This window comes from Microchirus variegatus (assembly GCF_963457635.1).
Source record: "Microchirus variegatus genome assembly, chromosome: 23".
In the NCBI taxonomy this organism is placed as follows: Eukaryota; Metazoa; Chordata; class Actinopteri; order Pleuronectiformes; family Soleidae; genus Microchirus; species Microchirus variegatus.
Window position 1 is genome coordinate 16,864,528 of NC_139824.1, and position 18,281 is coordinate 16,882,808.

At 38.7% G+C, this 18,281-nt stretch overlaps 1 protein-coding gene across 1 annotated transcript in view; it reads left to right on the forward strand.

Annotated features, from left to right (window-relative positions):
- The window catches only part of usp43a (ubiquitin specific peptidase 43a), a gene marked incomplete at both ends in the record, with an annotated part of 66,933 nt that overhangs the window by 31,508 nt on the left and 17,144 nt on the right, over positions 1 to 18,281 (forward strand). The window contains 6 exons of the mRNA XM_083909227.1: positions 2,453 to 2,545; positions 5,321 to 5,456; positions 5,543 to 5,687; positions 9,303 to 9,486; positions 11,633 to 11,744; positions 15,245 to 15,348. Of these exons, the coding sequence (XP_083765353.1) occupies positions 2,453 to 2,545; positions 5,321 to 5,456; positions 5,543 to 5,687; positions 9,303 to 9,486; positions 11,633 to 11,744; positions 15,245 to 15,348 (774 nt within the window). The remainder of the gene's footprint in view (positions 1 to 2,452; positions 2,546 to 5,320; positions 5,457 to 5,542; positions 5,688 to 9,302; positions 9,487 to 11,632; positions 11,745 to 15,244; positions 15,349 to 18,281) is intronic.

Below are 18,281 nucleotides of genomic sequence, written 5' to 3' on the forward strand. Positions count from 1 at the left end.
GACCCTGAACTGGCAACCCGTGGTTCCTCGGCAGCTGAGACTCTACTGACTGCAATGATTGATAGACGGCGATAAACATTATTTGCAGTCTGCAAAATATTATTTTTTTTTATATATATATGAACATTATTCCTGAGTCTCTGTGACATATTAGGAGGATTTTATGGCCAGTTGCTTTAGATTTATAACATAATGCACCTTTAAAGTTGTTAGCATGTCGCCTCACCACTGCACCTACACTCACACCTCCATCTATTGCCACTTTTTAAATGAGTGCACACGCTGTTTCTTGTGTGTAAGCAGCGTTGATTTAAGCCGTCGATCAAATAATCAAGAGGTGCAACTGAATCTTGATGAGTTGTATGTTTGTTTCACAAACTGTGCAAATTAGAAAGCTGCAGCTGCTGCAGAAAGCTGTGTTTTTTTTGTTAAATGGAGTGAACTCTGTGAATCGTACACCTGTCGAGACTCAGCGGCTCATTGTTGAAATGACTCATTAGCGTCAGTCAGTTTGAGGTTTGTTTATTGGAGAGGCAACTCAGGTTGGTTGAGGTCACAGGTTTGGGAAATAAAGTGAGCTTGACGGTTTGGAGGAGGAGGACATGAGGACAAATGATCTGCTGTGGCCAAAAGAAGAAGTCAAAAACATAAATCTACTACATTTGACGAGGAAATAACAATAACAATACCTAAATTCTATTTATAAGAAACATTTGAACCGTTTCTGAACACGTTACATAACAAATCCCATCACTTTTTATTATCGTCCCTGTGCAGCGCGTATTGCATCATCTACACCGCTCAGTTCTCGACAGCACGTTTCTGTGTTTGTGTGTCTTTTGTCGTGCATGTGTTGTCAGACGTTGTCGACGTTCTCTTTGTTTCATTTTCTTTCTTTCTTGCATGCACGGAGTGTGTTTTCTCGTATAGTGAATCCGCCCGGCGTTGCTCCAGGTGTCTGCTCTAAGTGAGAGGAGTGATGGTCTTTTGGTTTGACAGCTGAACATTGTTCATAAGTTACACACATGCGCACACACACACACACACACACGCGCACACACACACATCCTGTCAGTCTGCCTTACAAGAGAACAAACCTGCATCATTAGTGAGCCTGTAGACGTCTGGGTTGAAATACTGTCAGTATAGTACTGTGGAATATGAAAAGTATTGTATTATTTCCGGCGTATTAGTACATTTTGTTGAGTCTATACTTCATCTTCATCTTCATCTTCATCATCTTCACACGAAAATAACGTTGTGCAGAATTTCCAGTGAAAGTGAGAGATTCAGCAAATTATAACCTACTACACTCTTAGAAATTAAAGTGCTAAGTAGAACCATATAAGGATCTTCGGCTTGTCCTCATTGGAGAACCCTTTTTGCTTCCAGGTAGAACCTTTTTTTTTATAAAGTTGTCGTCCAAGAACCCTTTAAAATCCTTTATCCGGGAAAGGGGTTTTAAAGGGTTCTCTGGATCAAAATTGTTCTTACTGGAAGGTAGAACCTCAGCCCTTTGTAGAAGGACAATTTTGGAACCCTTATTTCTAAGAATGTATGACTAAAGACACTCTTCTACACTGAAATTTTTGATAATTTTCTGACATTTTCTGGACCAAACAATTGATCGTGAAAATAATCGACAGATTAATCGATTTTGAAAATAATCCTCGGTTGCAGCTCTAGAATGAAGACGGATGATATGCTGTGTGTTACAGTGATAACTCTATAATCCACGCACACAAACACACAACCGTCCTCCTGTTATAGCTCACGTCTGTGTGTCTCTCTCCTGCAGCGTCGACTGTCCTGCTGCCAACTTTCTGTTCGTGTTTAATCCTCTCGGAGCTCTTTGTTGTCCTTCTTTTCTTCTCTGTGCCTTTGTTTCTCCACCATAAAAAAAAAAAAAAACCCTCTCTGCCCTTCACTTTTTACTCCGTCAGGTCACCTTTATTCCTTTTCTCCCGCTGTCTCTAAATATATCACACTTTCAGGACGCAGGGAGCTCATCTGCCTAATGCAGTTTTCATTTGGTGCTAAATATTCCTAACGGCGTCTCCACCTCTGCTGCGTTGCTTCCCTTTTATTTCCACAGCAGATTGAGTACAGATGTCCCCCCCCCCCCACTTTTTCAGTGTGCTTAATATTCACCGCCACCATTTAACCATCGAGCAGCACATAATATGACGATTCATTTCTGTATGTGCGGCTTCTCCGTCTTCAAGGTCGTAGTCGTCTCCAGTCGTGACCTCTCACCCAAGAGGCTTCTTCACTTCTGTTCGGGGGGAATTCGGGTTGCAGAGATCTGATTTTCAATCTGTTCACTGTGCAGTTTCTTAAATAGGATGATAGTAGAGAAAGATGTGTTGTAGATAGGGTCAACATATGTAGTAAACTCCAGTTCATGCTTGTAAAAGACGATTAAACACTTGTGTTTGTGTCTCTTCCTCAGGTCGTCCCTGACGTGCCCTCATTGCCTTAAGCAGAGCAACACCTTCGACCCGTTCTTATGCATCTCCCTGCCGATCCCACTTCGACAAACCAGGTGATGTATATATAACAGAGTCACAACATGAGGACATGAGGACATAAGGAAGTTTTATTCTTGCTCTTTGCACCAGGAAAAAACCTAAAATACAAAGAAATGGAAACAAACTGTATAAATGGCATCAATAATGGTATAAACATATGTAATATTATACAAACATAGACGGATAAAATAAATAGATAAGAGCAGCAGCTGTATAAAGTGCATTTTCAGAGTTAAAAATATTGCAGACAAGCATATTATCATTCTTTTAATGTCTAATAAGAACTAACTGTGTCAAATAATACATTTATTGAGTGTATAAAGAAAATTATACTGCACTTAAGGACCTTTTGTTGTGGGAAAATCACACTGTAAATGACCTAAATTTGATCTGACTTTTATTGTGCTAGGTCATCCGTTTAAATTCGATGCTTTTATTTTGAAGGGCTTAAATACCGGAAGTAGGAGAAACAACAGCGACAGAAAACGTAGTAGTGTCAATTAAGGCTACAAACGGAGTTTAAAGCACTTTTCACGGTTTGTTTTAGCACCTGGCTGACAAGGACACACGGTCTGTATGTGTTTTATTCGGTATTATGTGGGTTTTAAGTCTTTTTTAATCTCAGTAAGTACTTTATAGAGCTCCATGTGAATGTGAATGTTATGCTAGTAGCATCACCTCATTATTACGTCATTAGCATCATCCAGTTAACTCTTTTATAAGGAAGCATATAATTTAAAGTCATAACAGTTGGTTTATATGCACAATTATTGAAGAAACTGTTTTGTTTTACACATTTTATTGCAACATTAAAATGTATTTATTCGGTTTTACGTGTGTTTTCAGTCGTTTTTAATCTCAGTTAGTACTTTATAGAGTTCCATGTGAATGTGAATGTTATGCTAGTAGCGTCACTTCATTATTACATCATTAGCATCATCCAGTTAACTCTTTTACAAGGAAACATATAATTTAAAGTTATTAAAGTTGGTTTATATGCACAATTGAAAAAGAAACTGTTTTGTTTTACACATTTTATTGCAATATTCCTACATTTTAAGGTGTTTGGTTAGAAATATTGTACATTTAGCTAACCAGTTGAGGTTGTCTGAAATAGCATTAAAATGGCTGAAGACACACCTCTATGACACCTACTCTTACTGATAGGTGAGGTCATGTGCATTTTTTGAAATTGATTCATTATGGGTCATATTAGTGACCATGGCGTACTGGGTAACCATCATATTGCAGGTTATGTTCCCCTGTTTAAACCATTTCCTTTATACACGTGTCTCCTGTCATGCCATAAAAACAAAATTCAATTTGCCTCCACTCAGTGCCGTGACGACCGTAACCTGCTATCTTCAAGCGTGCAGACGCGGCTCTCTGCTGCGCGTCGTCCTTCTCTGCGTGAAGCTAAACCCCAGCGTTGGTTCTCAGACAGACAGACAGACAAACAGACACTGTGTGGTTTGTCCCTCTCTGCAGTCTCTGCTCGAGCCCCAGCATAAAGGCAAATTCATTCAGGGTTCAGGGTGGACTCACTGCTGGCGACACACAAACACACACACACACACACACACACACACACACACACACACACACACACACACACACACACACACACACACTGGCCTCATTGCACTGTCCTGCTGCAGCAGCAGAATCCCAACAGAATGCCTGATAAGTCTGAGGCCTCCTGAGACTCAGCAGGGTCTGGCTCACGGTTTAGCATCAGGGCCTGGGTGCTGCAGATAATGCCAATGTGTGTGTATATACAACCTGTATTCACCCCTGTTAAACAGAAATAGTTCCACCGTCCAACAACGGCTTCAATGATGGCAGGAAATTGTGTTGAGAGCTGCAGCTAGCGTAATCGATTAATCTGTCAATTATTTTCTCCATGAATCGATGAATCGTTTGGTCCATAAAAATGTCAGAAAACGTTGATCAGTGTTGGTCAAACCATGGAAATGACGATTTTCTCTAATGTCTTTGTTTTGTCCACAAACAAAATGATTCAGTTTTAATGAAACGAAGGAAATATTCACATTTACGAAGCTAAAACAATCAGAAATCTTGCTTTAATCCAGGCTAAAACAGGCTCTGAAGCAGCACAGTAACTCCAGTATGTTCTCACAACTCTCATCTTGTTTCGTTTCACATCTCGAGCATCAATGAAAAGCTAAAGAAGCTGCTCAGATCTGCTCAGATCCTCGCTAAAGCACACGTTACTCGGTTGAATAATGCATGATGGGAAACAGGAAGCAGAAGTGTCGGCGAACTCTGCCATCTTCATTCCAAACGAGAAGGCATGACCTTATTTTTCTTTTACTGTAACTCCATATTGTCTTTCTTTGGATTTGGATTTTCTCTCCATGTTTTTTTTCATGCAGTTCCTCAGAGGCTGTGTTCACATCGCTGTAAATCAGACGTGTAGCAGCACACGGCAGCTTCCTGTGGGACCATTATCAGTCAAACATAAGACACACCCACACGCACATGAATGCACGAGACAAATGAAACACAACGTCCCAAAATAATTAAATCAGACGCAGACAAATCAGACGCTTTGCGTCCCGTGAGATTTAAACGGCTCAGCAGTGAATTTCAAACTCTCGTTTCATCAAATATTTTGTTTTGCTGTTCAGTCGCTGGAATAAAAGTCGCACTAACACAGTCGATGTTATGTAAATGACTCGTTTTTAACTCCTACAGTAACGTTAACGTTGTTTTAAATCATGATCTGTCTACTCTCTCTGTCCTTTTCCTTTTTGTTGACCTCTCAGGCCGCTGTGTGTCACGCTGGTGTTCAGCGCCAAAGGTCAGAGATATCTGCGGGTCGGCCTGGCCGTCCCTCTCTTTGGTAACTTGTCTCTGCTGAGAAGCATGGTGGCAGAGGAGGGCAACATCTCCCCAGACCAGGTACACACACTCGCGCACACACACACACACACATGGAATTAATTATTTATTATATGAACATACGTATAACCTTCCTTTCCCTCCAGGTCATCCTGTCAGAGTTGTACTCCACGGGTTTCCAGCGCTCCTTCTTCGACGAAGACGACCTGACCGCCGTCGCCGACAGCGACGTGGTCTACGCTTTTCAGGCTCCTCCCGTCTACAGTCGCGGAGGCTCTGCGACACACTCAGGTAATGGCGTCGTCCTTGGTGTGTGTGTTGTCTTCACACCTGTTTGCACTTGCTCTTATTGTTGTTTTCCCGCTTTAATTGAGCGCTGACATTTCATCCACCACAGTGTTTCTCACTTTGGTGATGAAGAGATGCCGCTGCGTCTGCAGAGTTCTTTGTATTCCTCCACTCTCAGGCTTTTTTTATGCGTGATAGAACCCAAAGTAGTGAATTAAATGCGACTGTGAGTGTGTGGTCATTAATTTGACCTGCGTTGGTAGACAATAAGGAAAGATGTGGGATTTTTTTCAAGTACCTCTGTAGCTTATTGGTTCCTTGGGCTGATTATTGACGTTTTAAAATAGATTATTATTAAGTTTATTGCATATTGTTAAGTATTAAGTGTTATTCGTGTAGATTTACACATTTCATTTGCAGAAACAATTGATAAAAGCTGATAAGTCAATATAGATGCTGCTGACCGATTAATTTGGCCAATGGTTGCCCTTTTAAAATAGACTATTATTACGTTTTTTTTTACATATTATTAAGTATAACGTGTTATAAATATGTAGATTAACACATTTAATTCTCAGAAACAATTGATAAAAGCTGCAAAGTCTTTTCATCCACACGTTTATTTGAAGTGCATACATTTAATATTTAAGTTCCAATATCATTGTTGCTGTTGACCGATTCATTTGGCCAAATGTTGCCCTTTTAAATGAGATTATTATTATTAGGGTTTATTACATATTATTAAGTATTAAATGTTATTTGTAAAAAAAAGAAAAGAAATTCTGAAGAAAAGTCTTCAGTCTCATGAAGAGGATGGAGAAGAGCTTCCAAACAGATCATTGATATGGATCCATTCATGATAAGTAGACGTCAATTTATGGCAAAAGGCAACTAGAGAGAATATAAACCTCATTTTATTTCATGCAGGGAGTTCCTCCTCTGTTGTCCGACCTACAGTGTGTATTTGAACATTATGGGATGTGAAATTCTCCAGCTTCATTAGGAAAACGTTCTCTGGGATATTGAAACGGGTGCAATAATGAGGTTTTGCATTCACTTGGAATGCAGCAGGATTGAATTGGATCTCATGATACAGGAAAAATCAATTGCGTTCAGAACACCCCCCCCACACACACACAAGAGCAACCTATTTCAGCTGCGGCAATTCAGGGGAATTTGCACATAAATGGAGTGGAAAAAAAGGGAGTATGAGCTCAGGGACGCTTAGCTTAGCGTGCTGAATCTGTGTGATGTTCAATTTGGTGTTCTTGCGTTGGAAACAGTAAAAGCTCAGGTTATGATGTGTTTCATGAGGAATCGAGGGGTCAATTAAGATTCTGTGGGAAAAAAACATGGATGAAAAACAGAACAGAAGATCTATTCGGAATAATAGTGTCTATATTTCCCCTCTTTACTTCTGCACCTTCTCCTCACTTACTGTACATACACAGCAGGTTATATCTATGAGTGTTGAGATCCCGTTACAGTGCTGTTAAACTGCAGAGCTGAGAGGAAAACACCACAGTGTCACTTCCATCAACTCACTGAGGGCGATTTGTCACGGTTTATCTGAGCAGTCGCTTCAGTCACTCAGTGGAGCTATTACGTCAATGTGAATGCACATGTTTACACACCAGGGTTATTGTGGTTAATGAAAACTTAAACTAGCAGTGAAAAAACAATTTAGTTAACTGTATTAAAAATAATTTCAGCTTTGTCTTAATTTTTCCAAAACATTCTGGAATACCGACTATTTGAAATCTTGCTTTTGATTTACCTGCAGGTGTTAAAGGTTAAAGAAGGAAATTAAAGGATTTGCTCGTCCACATTTGGTGTCACACACACTTTCATCCTTTTCAGCGTCAGCAAGTCGAGGCTTTCTCTTAATATCTGAAAAACTACGACTCAGATTAAATAAAAACTAAACTGAAACGACTAAATCATGTGTTGAACTAACTAAAACTAAACTGAAACTCCGCCAAGGCACCTCAGCCCACCACAAAACAGCTATAAAAATAGTGATAGCGTCTACGGATCAAATGTAATCACTTGCTCCTGGTCCCACTGCGGACATTTCCTGAAAACAACTAAATGCTTAACTCTAACCCTAAAACCAGGTCTTAATTCCCAAAAAGCCTTTTAAAAGATGTGAGAACCAGCCAACATGTCCTTTGGTCCTCACAAATCTACAAATACACAAACACACACACAGTATTTTAGTCCGTTTTTCATGTCCCAACATGAAAAACATTGGTTTGGCATCAAGGGATCATATTAGCGAACAAGCAGCAGGCTTTTTTCATGATGAGATGGCACAGAACAAAGGTTTGGAGACGACGTGCTACAAAAGTCTTCTGCTGGATTTTGAAAAAGAAATCCTAATTTTCATAAATTAGGATGCATTAGGACATGGCAAAGTACGAATTTGTACTTGTACTGACACTGAGACAAAAGACGTCACAAATGCAAACGGAACATGGTTAAGTAGCTGCGTGTCGTGTGTATTTCCACTTCCATTAAGGCCGTCGCAGGTGCCACAAAGCAGCAAAAGAAGCAAAAATTATTTCAAGAAAAAAATTTCCCTTGGGAATTCTCCTCCTCGCTCGTCTGATTCAAAGATTTTAAAAATAAACCTGAAGAGAATGACAGTAGAAAGAAAGAACGACAGTCGACGCTCTGATCAGTCAACAGCAAGACTCGGGTCTGCTGCACACCGTGTTTGCACACTGCATAAACATTATACAGATATATATATGTATATTGTACCTAATGTCTTATTGATATTGAAGGAAAATGATCAATGTACTGTTATTGAATGGTTTTGTAATGTTGGGTAAGTCATAATCAGGATATTACAATGTCATTAAAGGTGTAGATGGTTTGGAAAATAGTATTTATGAATGAGATTAGCATAAATCTACAGGAAATTCATGTAATTAAACAGTTTTTCAGTGTTATGGCGCTGCGTAACTGAAGACGCTGCAGAGTCACAGAGTTGTTATTACGCACCGCACAGGAAGCATCGATTTACAGCGAGTTATCATACTTTTTTTTTTTTTTTTTTTTCAAAACAAGTTATTTTTTAGACATGTAGTGACATATAAATACAATTAAATGGGTTTTTAATAATTTGGTACCTAAGAAATCTCAAATGGCACAGATGGTGCCAAACTGTACCAAAAGTTTAGAACGCCCAGACATCTCTTTAATAAAACCTCTGTTATTTCACTCTGCTTCACTTCAGCAGCATCAGACTTTGCACAGCTCATGTCCACATGTCGTTACATGACCTCCATGTGTTTTTAAGCTCCTACTGCATATTTTAAAGGTGATATTTGCTTTAAAATGCAATATTATTTTAGGCGAGAGAAAAAAATCCTTCAGTTACGCTGTGTTCCATGTACATTTACTCTGACACAGTGGCATCTACAGTGAAACGTACACCTCTGGTGGAATCTCACAAGTGTTATCTTCATTATAGATATATATTCACTATAGATATTGACTGAATATTGCAAATTCTTGTGAAAACTCCTCTTCATAAAAACCGCATTTAACTCGTTGAACTCTTTAACCGATGACGATGTTGGCCCTTTTTTATCTCTCTGCTCTGCTCAGGGTATCACCACAGCCTCCCCTCCTCCCCTTACTCCTCCTCCTCCTCCTCGGCAGGAGCTGACAGAGGTCAAAGGTTACCTCCGTCCGGCACGCTCTCCTCTGAATACCTGAACCAGGGCGGCTCCTCCTCCAAGATCCTCCTCCTCATCTGTAACACGGCAGGCTCCGGACAACAAGCTGTCAGGTGAGCGCCAAATTCATTCACCTTTTATTTGACTGAATAATAAATAAATATATCACACAGTGGTTTTATTCATCTGTTAGTGTTGCAGAGACGGTTAACGTCCATTCATTTTTACGAGTGTGTGTGTTTTACAGCGTGTTGAAACAGCATCTACTGCTCTGCTGTTGTCTTTATAGCCCTGAGATGAACTAAATGTTATTTATTATTAATAGTTTTTGCCTTTTTCATCATGCAACGCTGTCTCTATATACTTTAAACTGCTTTAATTACAAACCACACAAGGATTCACGCTTTTATATGCAAATTCACAAGGAGTCTGCATATAATAGTGATCATTACACTACACAACCATGGATCATTGGTAAAACAGGGTTGATGTCAGTTTGAATAAAGCAATGTTTACCACATTATTACAGAGAGTTTGCAGGTTTGTTTTTGAACAGGATTTTTCTACATTTTTTGTTTTTTTTCTAACAAGAGGAATTACATATTCAGATTAAGCACAGATTAAAAGTTGTATGTGGTAGGATAATCCATGAGAGTGGGTGTTCTGAATGGATTCTTTATAATAACTTGTTGTTTACTTAGTTTAGCCTAAATGACTGTATATTCACTCCCTTCGTGCTGTGAATGATGGACCTGCAGCAGAGCAGTTCATCGCTGTCGACAAAAATCATTATCTTACTGAACCTGTGATTAAATAATGTGTGTTTTTAACAATTGAAATATTCATCTGACAGAGTAGACAGTCCATGAAGACTTATTTAGGGATTAAAGGGTCTTCAGCATCGTTGTTAGTGCTTTTAAAGTCGGAATAAAGCGATAAAAATAGCTCCTCTGACAGGAAAATATGTGTCACTCACCACCTTACCAACACACACAGACAGACAGCAGGTATTTCCACCTTAGTGGGGACCACAGCACCCAACCATTGCTGTTTGCACAGGAATATTAGAAACACTCTGGTGTAAAAACCGCTTGTATTTTCAACATTTTAACGTCACACTGTACACAAACACACAGCGTTGGCCTCTCTTTCTCTTTCTCTTTCTGTTTGTTTTTGCATGGAGGTGAGACGGCATCACTGAGTCAGAGCTCAGGCACTCTGAGGAAACCGAGGAGAGAGGAATTCTTTTTCAATCTATAAATATTCACTCTCGCAGTCACAGAACCAGGATATAATGTTTCAGGGATGTTTTATTGCGTTATCGTTCGAGTTTGATGCACCTTCACTCGAATGCATTGTGTGTTTTGTGCACTGTCTCTCTCTCTCAGGCACTTACACACACATTCATGAATAATAGAATCTTCCATTTTCAGCCGTTCTCATAGAAGTAATCGTTGAACTACAACGACGACAACGAAGATGATGTACTTGACTGTCTAGACCAGGGGTCTGCAACCTTTAGAATGAAAAGAGCCATTTTTGTCCCCTCTCCACCCAAATTAAATTATTCTGGAGCCGCAAAAAAACCTGATTTGATCCTTAAAATGTAAAGTTGTTGTTTTTACACATATATACTATACTTAAAGCACTAAAGTTTGTCGTACGTTGATACCAAACCTCTAAAGTGTAGAAAAATGACTTTGAGATGAAATTTTATGTACAATTGTATGTAGTTTATGTCTGAGAAAATCTGCCTGGCCTAAGTACATGGATCTAAAGCCCAATTTATACTTCTGCGTAAAGTGCTCTGCGTAGGTCACGCAGACCTTTTTTCTTCAAAGCGAGAAGGAGCCACTACCGAGCCACATGAGGCTCTAGAGCCACAGGTTGCAGACCCCTGGTCTAGACAAACACAATCTGCTTCTTCCCCGTTAACCTCCCACACACAGCGGCCTGCTGTAACAACTGCTGTGCAGGAGTAAGAGCCTCGAGTGAACCCAGGAAACGCAGACTCGGCTTCTCTCTCTCTGGGCTTTTATTTGCCTCCTGACCCAGTCTCACTGTAACGTGACTCACGTGAGACCTCGACACGTCAGACACCTGCTCTCTGCACGAGGACGTCGCTAAACTCTTTTCGGCTCTGTCGTGCGGGCGTTTTTGCTCTGTTATTCACACCAAACAAACCATCTATTCTTGTGATTTTGAAAATAGCCTTTTTACCCTCCTCCTCACTGTCCTCTCTTCTTCTTCTTCTGTCAGGTTTGGACCTCCGTTCCTCATGCACGAAGACAGGAACGTCTCCTGGGAGCAGCTGCAGCAGAGCATCCTCAGCAAGCTCTATTATCTCATGCTGAATGGATCTCAGGCTCAGGTAAATACCCCTGCACACAGTCTGTCAGTCTGTCAGTCTGTCCACTGGTATTGTGTTTAAATTATTATTACTTTAATCTGTTTGGTCGTTAAATCTGTTCTCAGTTGTCACACGAGTTTTTAAAACTAACGACGACGGCTTAAAACTACCAATAAGCAGTCCATCAGATGCTTGTTTTGATTTTTAATTAGAGCTCATTGCACTGCAGAGACTATAAAATAAAATTCCTGTTTAGCATGTTGTCGGGTGAATAATTCTTTGTCGTTCAGGCGACAATTATCTCTTTGTGTCTCTTTCTTTCTTTCTTTGCCATTTGTTGCTTCAATCCTCAAATTGTGAATCGTGTGTTTTCTTGTTAAAAGCTGCAGAAATAATTCATGCTTGAACCAAATTCATTCTTCATTCTGTGTCCTTTTCCTCTTCTGGGTGTTGGTGCGTGTTTCTTTTTTTAAGAGCACAATGCTCACGTCGGTGAGTTCTCTCAGTCGAGTGTTATAACAAATGAATTTAGATGAAGGCAAAGTACAACTGAGGACACAAGTGTTCAACCCCTGTGAAGGCAGCTGCAACACTGTGGATTTATTTAATGTTTTTAAATCAATATCATCTGAGGGCACCACAGACAACGGATAGTTTTAAGAAGGGAATAAAATCATTAATTTTCAGGAAAAACTGTGGCTTTATTATTATTATTAGCTTCACGCGGTGGATAAAGAGGTAGGAAATAGATGTATTATTATTATTAGTAGTATAATAGCCATCCTGTTAGCCTGAATTGTTTGTTAGTGACATACAATAACAGCACATATACAGTTAACACATACACTACCGGTCAAATTTTTCAATTATTTATTGAAATTCAAGCCATTCAAGTCCAATGAATAGCTTGAAATGGTACAAAGGTAAGTAGTGAACTACTAGAGCCGCCTATCAGAGTTTCTCCCAGTTTCTGATTGAAGGAAACTCTACTCACTGACACCTTTGTCTTTCTTCATTTAGTTTTTGGGTAACCTTACCCTTTTTTTTAACCACTAACAGTTCACTACTTACCATTTCAAGCTATTCATTGGACTTGAATGGCTTGAATTTCAATAAAAAATGGGAAAAGTTGGGGTGTTCTAAAACTTTTGACCGGTAGTGTACACATAACCGTCATCGTGGCTGGTGTTTGGGTTGCTATAGGCAACGACTCCATGGTGACAGGTAATATACGAGGTGGACTTATCTTCGAGAAGTTTTCTGCTCTACAAAAAAAAAAGTAGTGGGAAACGAACTCAGTGACCTGCCCGTCGCCCTCCTCTTCCTTTAGGTCTGAATAAAAACAATCCTTCGTTCGTCGATTGTGCAGATGTTTTTAGCTGTAAAGACATAGTGATTGTGACATTGTGACATAGACACCTACAGTATTTGTTTATTTTAGTTCAAGTGAGTGAGAACTTTAGTTTCTGTGTCTGCTCCTCAGTTTGTCTTCATTACGAAAGGTTGCAGTGACACCTGGAGGTTTGTTTGGCAAATTACACCCATCAATTCATAGGATGAAAAAAATAATAATGTCCTGTTAAAAGGAAAATATTAAAGAAAGGAAACAATGTTATGAACAATCTTATGAATGTAATTATTATTCTGAGTGCTGCTCGTCTTTTTTGTCTTTTTCTACTTCATTCCCAAACATAACATTATGCAAAAAAGTATCGGCAAACTTCTTAATCGCACTTTATCTATAAAAAAAAATTTCTGCGTGTGTTGTCTTAGGTGATGCTCCTTTCCTTTACTGCTTACATTCTATAGTCCTTCATTTCTCGTCAAGATCCAGGCTGTGAATTATCAGGTCATTTTTTTTTCTCACCTATTTCAATTTATTTACATGGACTCAGCAATTTAAGCTCAGTTTTTTGTAAATTTCTCATTAGCGTAGTAGCGTGTCGTGCCGGCTCCTCTTCATTAACTCCTATGATAGATAAGGCCGGCTGAACGTGTGCTTGCTCTGGAAACTCTGCTCCAAAAAGCCTGGCTGTAACTTTTTAACCTGCTGCTCTACGGGCTCCTGGTAAACAACTTTAGTTTATTTCTTATTATTTGTGCTCAGCTACTGTTCCTGCTCACTTTCTGCTCTGCAACAGCAGCTGCTGAGGTAGCCGAGGAGTTGTGAAGCATCTTGTAATCCGTTCTCCCTCTAAATGTGGAGGAGGTGGCACATGTAAACAAGCGATAGATCCAGCAGGACGTCCTGAAACTTTAATTCTGAATCACTTTCATATCCGTGCAGTCAATTCAAAGTCTTGTGATTTGTTTTCAATTCATATTTTTGACATTTTAGAAGGTTTTTAGGGCAACTTGCTCTTCTAAAGCTAGGGGTAACCCTAAGTTAGAGAAGTTCCACTGCCACCACTTCTGTCAGAATACAAACCAGTCCTCAGAAAACTTATATTTCATCGTATTCTATTTTTATTCTTTTTTTATTTTTGCTGCTGCAACACTTTAATTTCCCCAGTGTGGGATCAATTAAGTATAATATAATCTAAAAGATATACATTAGAACCTGAGTTATGCATGTTGTTCTCTGGCAAAATAGTTGAAATATTGTGCAATTTTAAGATGTCATGCCATGTTTTCCATACTATTCCATCTCATCATACTGTACATGCACTCTTCTCTCCACCAGGTGGCACTCTAACCAGGTTTTTAGGGTTTATTTAGTATGTGTGTAAACCTAGGATCTCACAGAAAATATGTACAAATATGCACTCGAAGCACTCAGGTTATTAAGACTTCAGAGAAACTGCAGGATTTCCTTTTTATTCCACCCTGTGTTGTCTTTTTATTTGCATTTTTACTTTATTTTAAAGCTATAACAGGGTTTTTAACCTCTTGACTCTCGAGCCTTTTTCCTATTTCATTCCACCCTGACGCTTTCCCGAAGTTAAAACAGAGTTTTGACTGTTAGATGTTTCATTCCACCCTGTGTTGTGTTTTATTGTTGTATTTAAAAGTTTATTATTAGTATTATTTTAGTATATCTTATATCTTAACCACTTATTGTCTAATTGCAGTTGAATGTCCGTCACTTCACCCTTCTTTGTCCTCGTGTGTAGTGAACGCCTATGCAGCAAAACTCAAAAAGATATAGATAGATAGATGTTTAGTTTGTCCTTTGTGGGCTACTGTAAAAGCTCATTCCGAGGATATTGAAAAACAACACTTTCAACCTTTAATGCTGCACATTATAGTATTGTTTGAAATATACCTGCATCCCCTTAAAGACTTGGGTGATATTATTTATTTCATCCTGCAGCAGCTCCGTTTGTTGATGTCAGTATTTCGTTGTGCCTCTCCACGAACACCTGTGGCTGTTTGTAGTTTTATTTAAAAAAAAAAAAAAAGCTTCCATTGAATGTTTTTGAATAGCACTCTTTTATTTTGTCTTATGAATATAAAGCTCTCTGTCTTTCTTTCTTTCTTTTTTATCTTATATTTATTCCTCTCTCTCCCTCTGTCTGCAGAGTGCTGGCGTGCTGTTTAAGGTGAGAGTGGTGGGAGGATCGGCGGCGTACAGCTACCTGTCGCCGCAGGACAACAAACCACTGCACCACTCTGCAGTCGACAGGTGGGACACGCGCACACACACACACACGCACACACACACACACACACACACACACACACACACACACACACACACACACAAGCACAAATGTATAAAAGACACATATACTGTGCATGCTAAACACCCTGATATTGTATGTAATGATTTAGATCATTGGATCTCAAAGTGCGGCCCGCGGGCTAATGGCGGCCCGCAGAAACATTTCTGGCGGCCCTGCAATGAATTACAGTTGATAGTTTTAATCCAGGAGCGACTAAGCTTGTTAAATGTTTATTGGACATGACTGGATACAGACCAATAAGTGTAAACTGTACAACTGTATTTACTATGTCATCAAATTTTGGATGACATAGTGACACAGTATAGTGTGACGTTTTTGTCAAATTTTGGCATTTAAATTTTTTCCCAAAAAAAATTCACATTTTGGACGACATAGTTTAGTATGACGTTTTTGTCAAATTTTGGACCCAAATTTTGGACCCAAATTTTTTTTCAAATTTGGGACGGCATATGTCATTTTTGTCAAATTTTGGACCAAATTTTTCTTTGAAAATGTTTTTCAAATTTGGGACGACATAGTATTGTACAACATTTTTGTCAAATTTTGATCCAAAAACTTTTTTCCCAAAAAATTCCCAAATTTTTTTTTGTTTGAAAAAAACAATTTTTTTTTTTTTTTTATTGTCAAATTGGGACGGCACAGTATTGTACAACGTTTTTGTCAAATTTTGGACCAAAAAAATTGTCACATTTTGGACAACGTAGTATAGTATCAAAATTTGGACGCCATAGTTATTATAAATGGGATTTCTTTAATTTTTTTTTTTTTTTTTTCTTTGGCGGCCCTCAGTCCAATGTTGGGTTCCTAAATTGGCCCTCAGGTATCAAAACTTTGAGAACTGCTGATGTAGATGATCCATTACTGTGTTAAAATTAACAATATATACAGAGGCTATAAGAAATGTAGTGTCTTATATCCTTTTCATTTTCACCAACTAGCAAAAACTACTCACATTTTGAACATATTTTAATATTTTAGTTTGTAAAAGTGAAAACGTGTGGATGTACGAGAATGATTTATTCAGAAACCTCTTGTATCAGCGCGACAGTTATAGATTTGGACTTTTCTATCGTACGACATCAACAGCAACGTCGTACTTGTTTGACTTATTGTTGAATATTTTAATGACTCTACAAAAGTTCCACACACAATTCATGATTTCATTTTCCCTTTAATATTGAATTTGTGAAATTTGGAACTCCGCCACAGTTCAAAGTTCACTTTAGAGCTGAAACGATTAATCGATGAATCGATTATTAATCGATTGCTAAATTAATCGTCAACTATTCCGATCATCGATAATCGCTTTGAAGCTTTTTTCTGGTTGTTTTAGCTTCTTAAATGTGAATATTTTCTTTGATTCTTTGCTCCACATGACAAAGAAATCATTCTGAATCATTTTGGTTTGTGGACAAAACAAGACATTCGAGCTCATCATCATTTCCAGGTTTGAACTAAGCGATTCATCGATTAATCGAGAAAATAATCGAAAGATTAATCGATTACCAAAATAATCGTTAGTTGCAGCTCTAGTTCACTTCGCTTGTTTTTATGCACAAAAAGAAAAGGAAAAAACTGTGTAATTTTGTGACTTATGCACAATTATTGCTAAAAATGCGAAATTAATCATAATATATGAATACGTGACCATATAAGGAGTTGTGTATTATGCACAGATCCGTGTCGTGTGAGCACGAAGAGTTAATCGATTAAAAACGTAAAGAAAATAACAATAAATGCATCAAACATGTTGCTGAACATGTCACGGCCACATAATGAAAGACTGCCGCTAAACATCCAGATGAAATCTGCTGCCTGTGTGCTATAGATGTGTTAGTGTTCAGGCTTTTAATGCAAGACACACAAAGGTATACACTTCCTTTCAGTAGCCATAGAGTCTTAAGAAGATTACAGTGGGCACAGTGTGATGACAGCCCTCACGGGGTGTGAAGACGAGGCCTTTATTTCCTGTGTGGTGAAGATTGTCAGGTGGAAGAAGCTTCGCGCAAATCTCTGCTGGTGTTCTCACTGAGCTGCAGTAAAAGGTCAGGCGCTCACACAGGAGCGAGGAGGTGACATCCACGTACGTGTATATAGTGTAAAGTATAAAGCAAGACTTTTTGTTGCAGCCTTTATTTTACACTGTCAAGATTTAGACCTGGATCCATAAATATTACTGGATTCCAGGGATGGGAGTCCGAAAATCGCTGAATCGGATGTGGGATAGATAAAAAGTCATTTTTTTGTGTCATTTTTGGGGATTTCTTGAACAATATTTGGATTATGACACGGCACTAATGTGTTGTTAAGAGCTTCATGGTTCATAAATGCTCGAAAATGACTGTATTAGAGCTGCAACTAACGATTATTTTCCCAATCGATTAATCTGTCGATTATTTTCTCGATTACTTGATGAATCGTTAAAAAACGTTGATCAGTGTTCGTCAAACCTGGAAATTATGATGTTCTCGGAAGTCTTGTTTTTGTCCACAAACCAAAATGATTCAGTTTTAATGATTTATTTGTTTATGTGGCGCAAAGAAACCAAGAAAATATTCACATTTAAGAAGCTAAAACAATCAGAAGTCTTGTTTTAATCACGAAAAAAAGCTTCAAACCGATTATCGATGATCAAAATAGTTGTCGATTAATTTAGTAATCGATTAATAATCGATTCATCAATTAATCGTTTCAGCTCTAGACTGTATTGAGATACTAGTTTGTAATTTTGGTATCGTATCAGACCCTACACGTTTGGTTTTCACCTGAAAAAGATGGTGTTTAGGGGTTTATTTACACTTTAGGGTTAAAACGTTTAAGGTTTAGGGTTTAGGGATTATGTCTATGAGAGTCCCCACTGAGAAACTGTTGT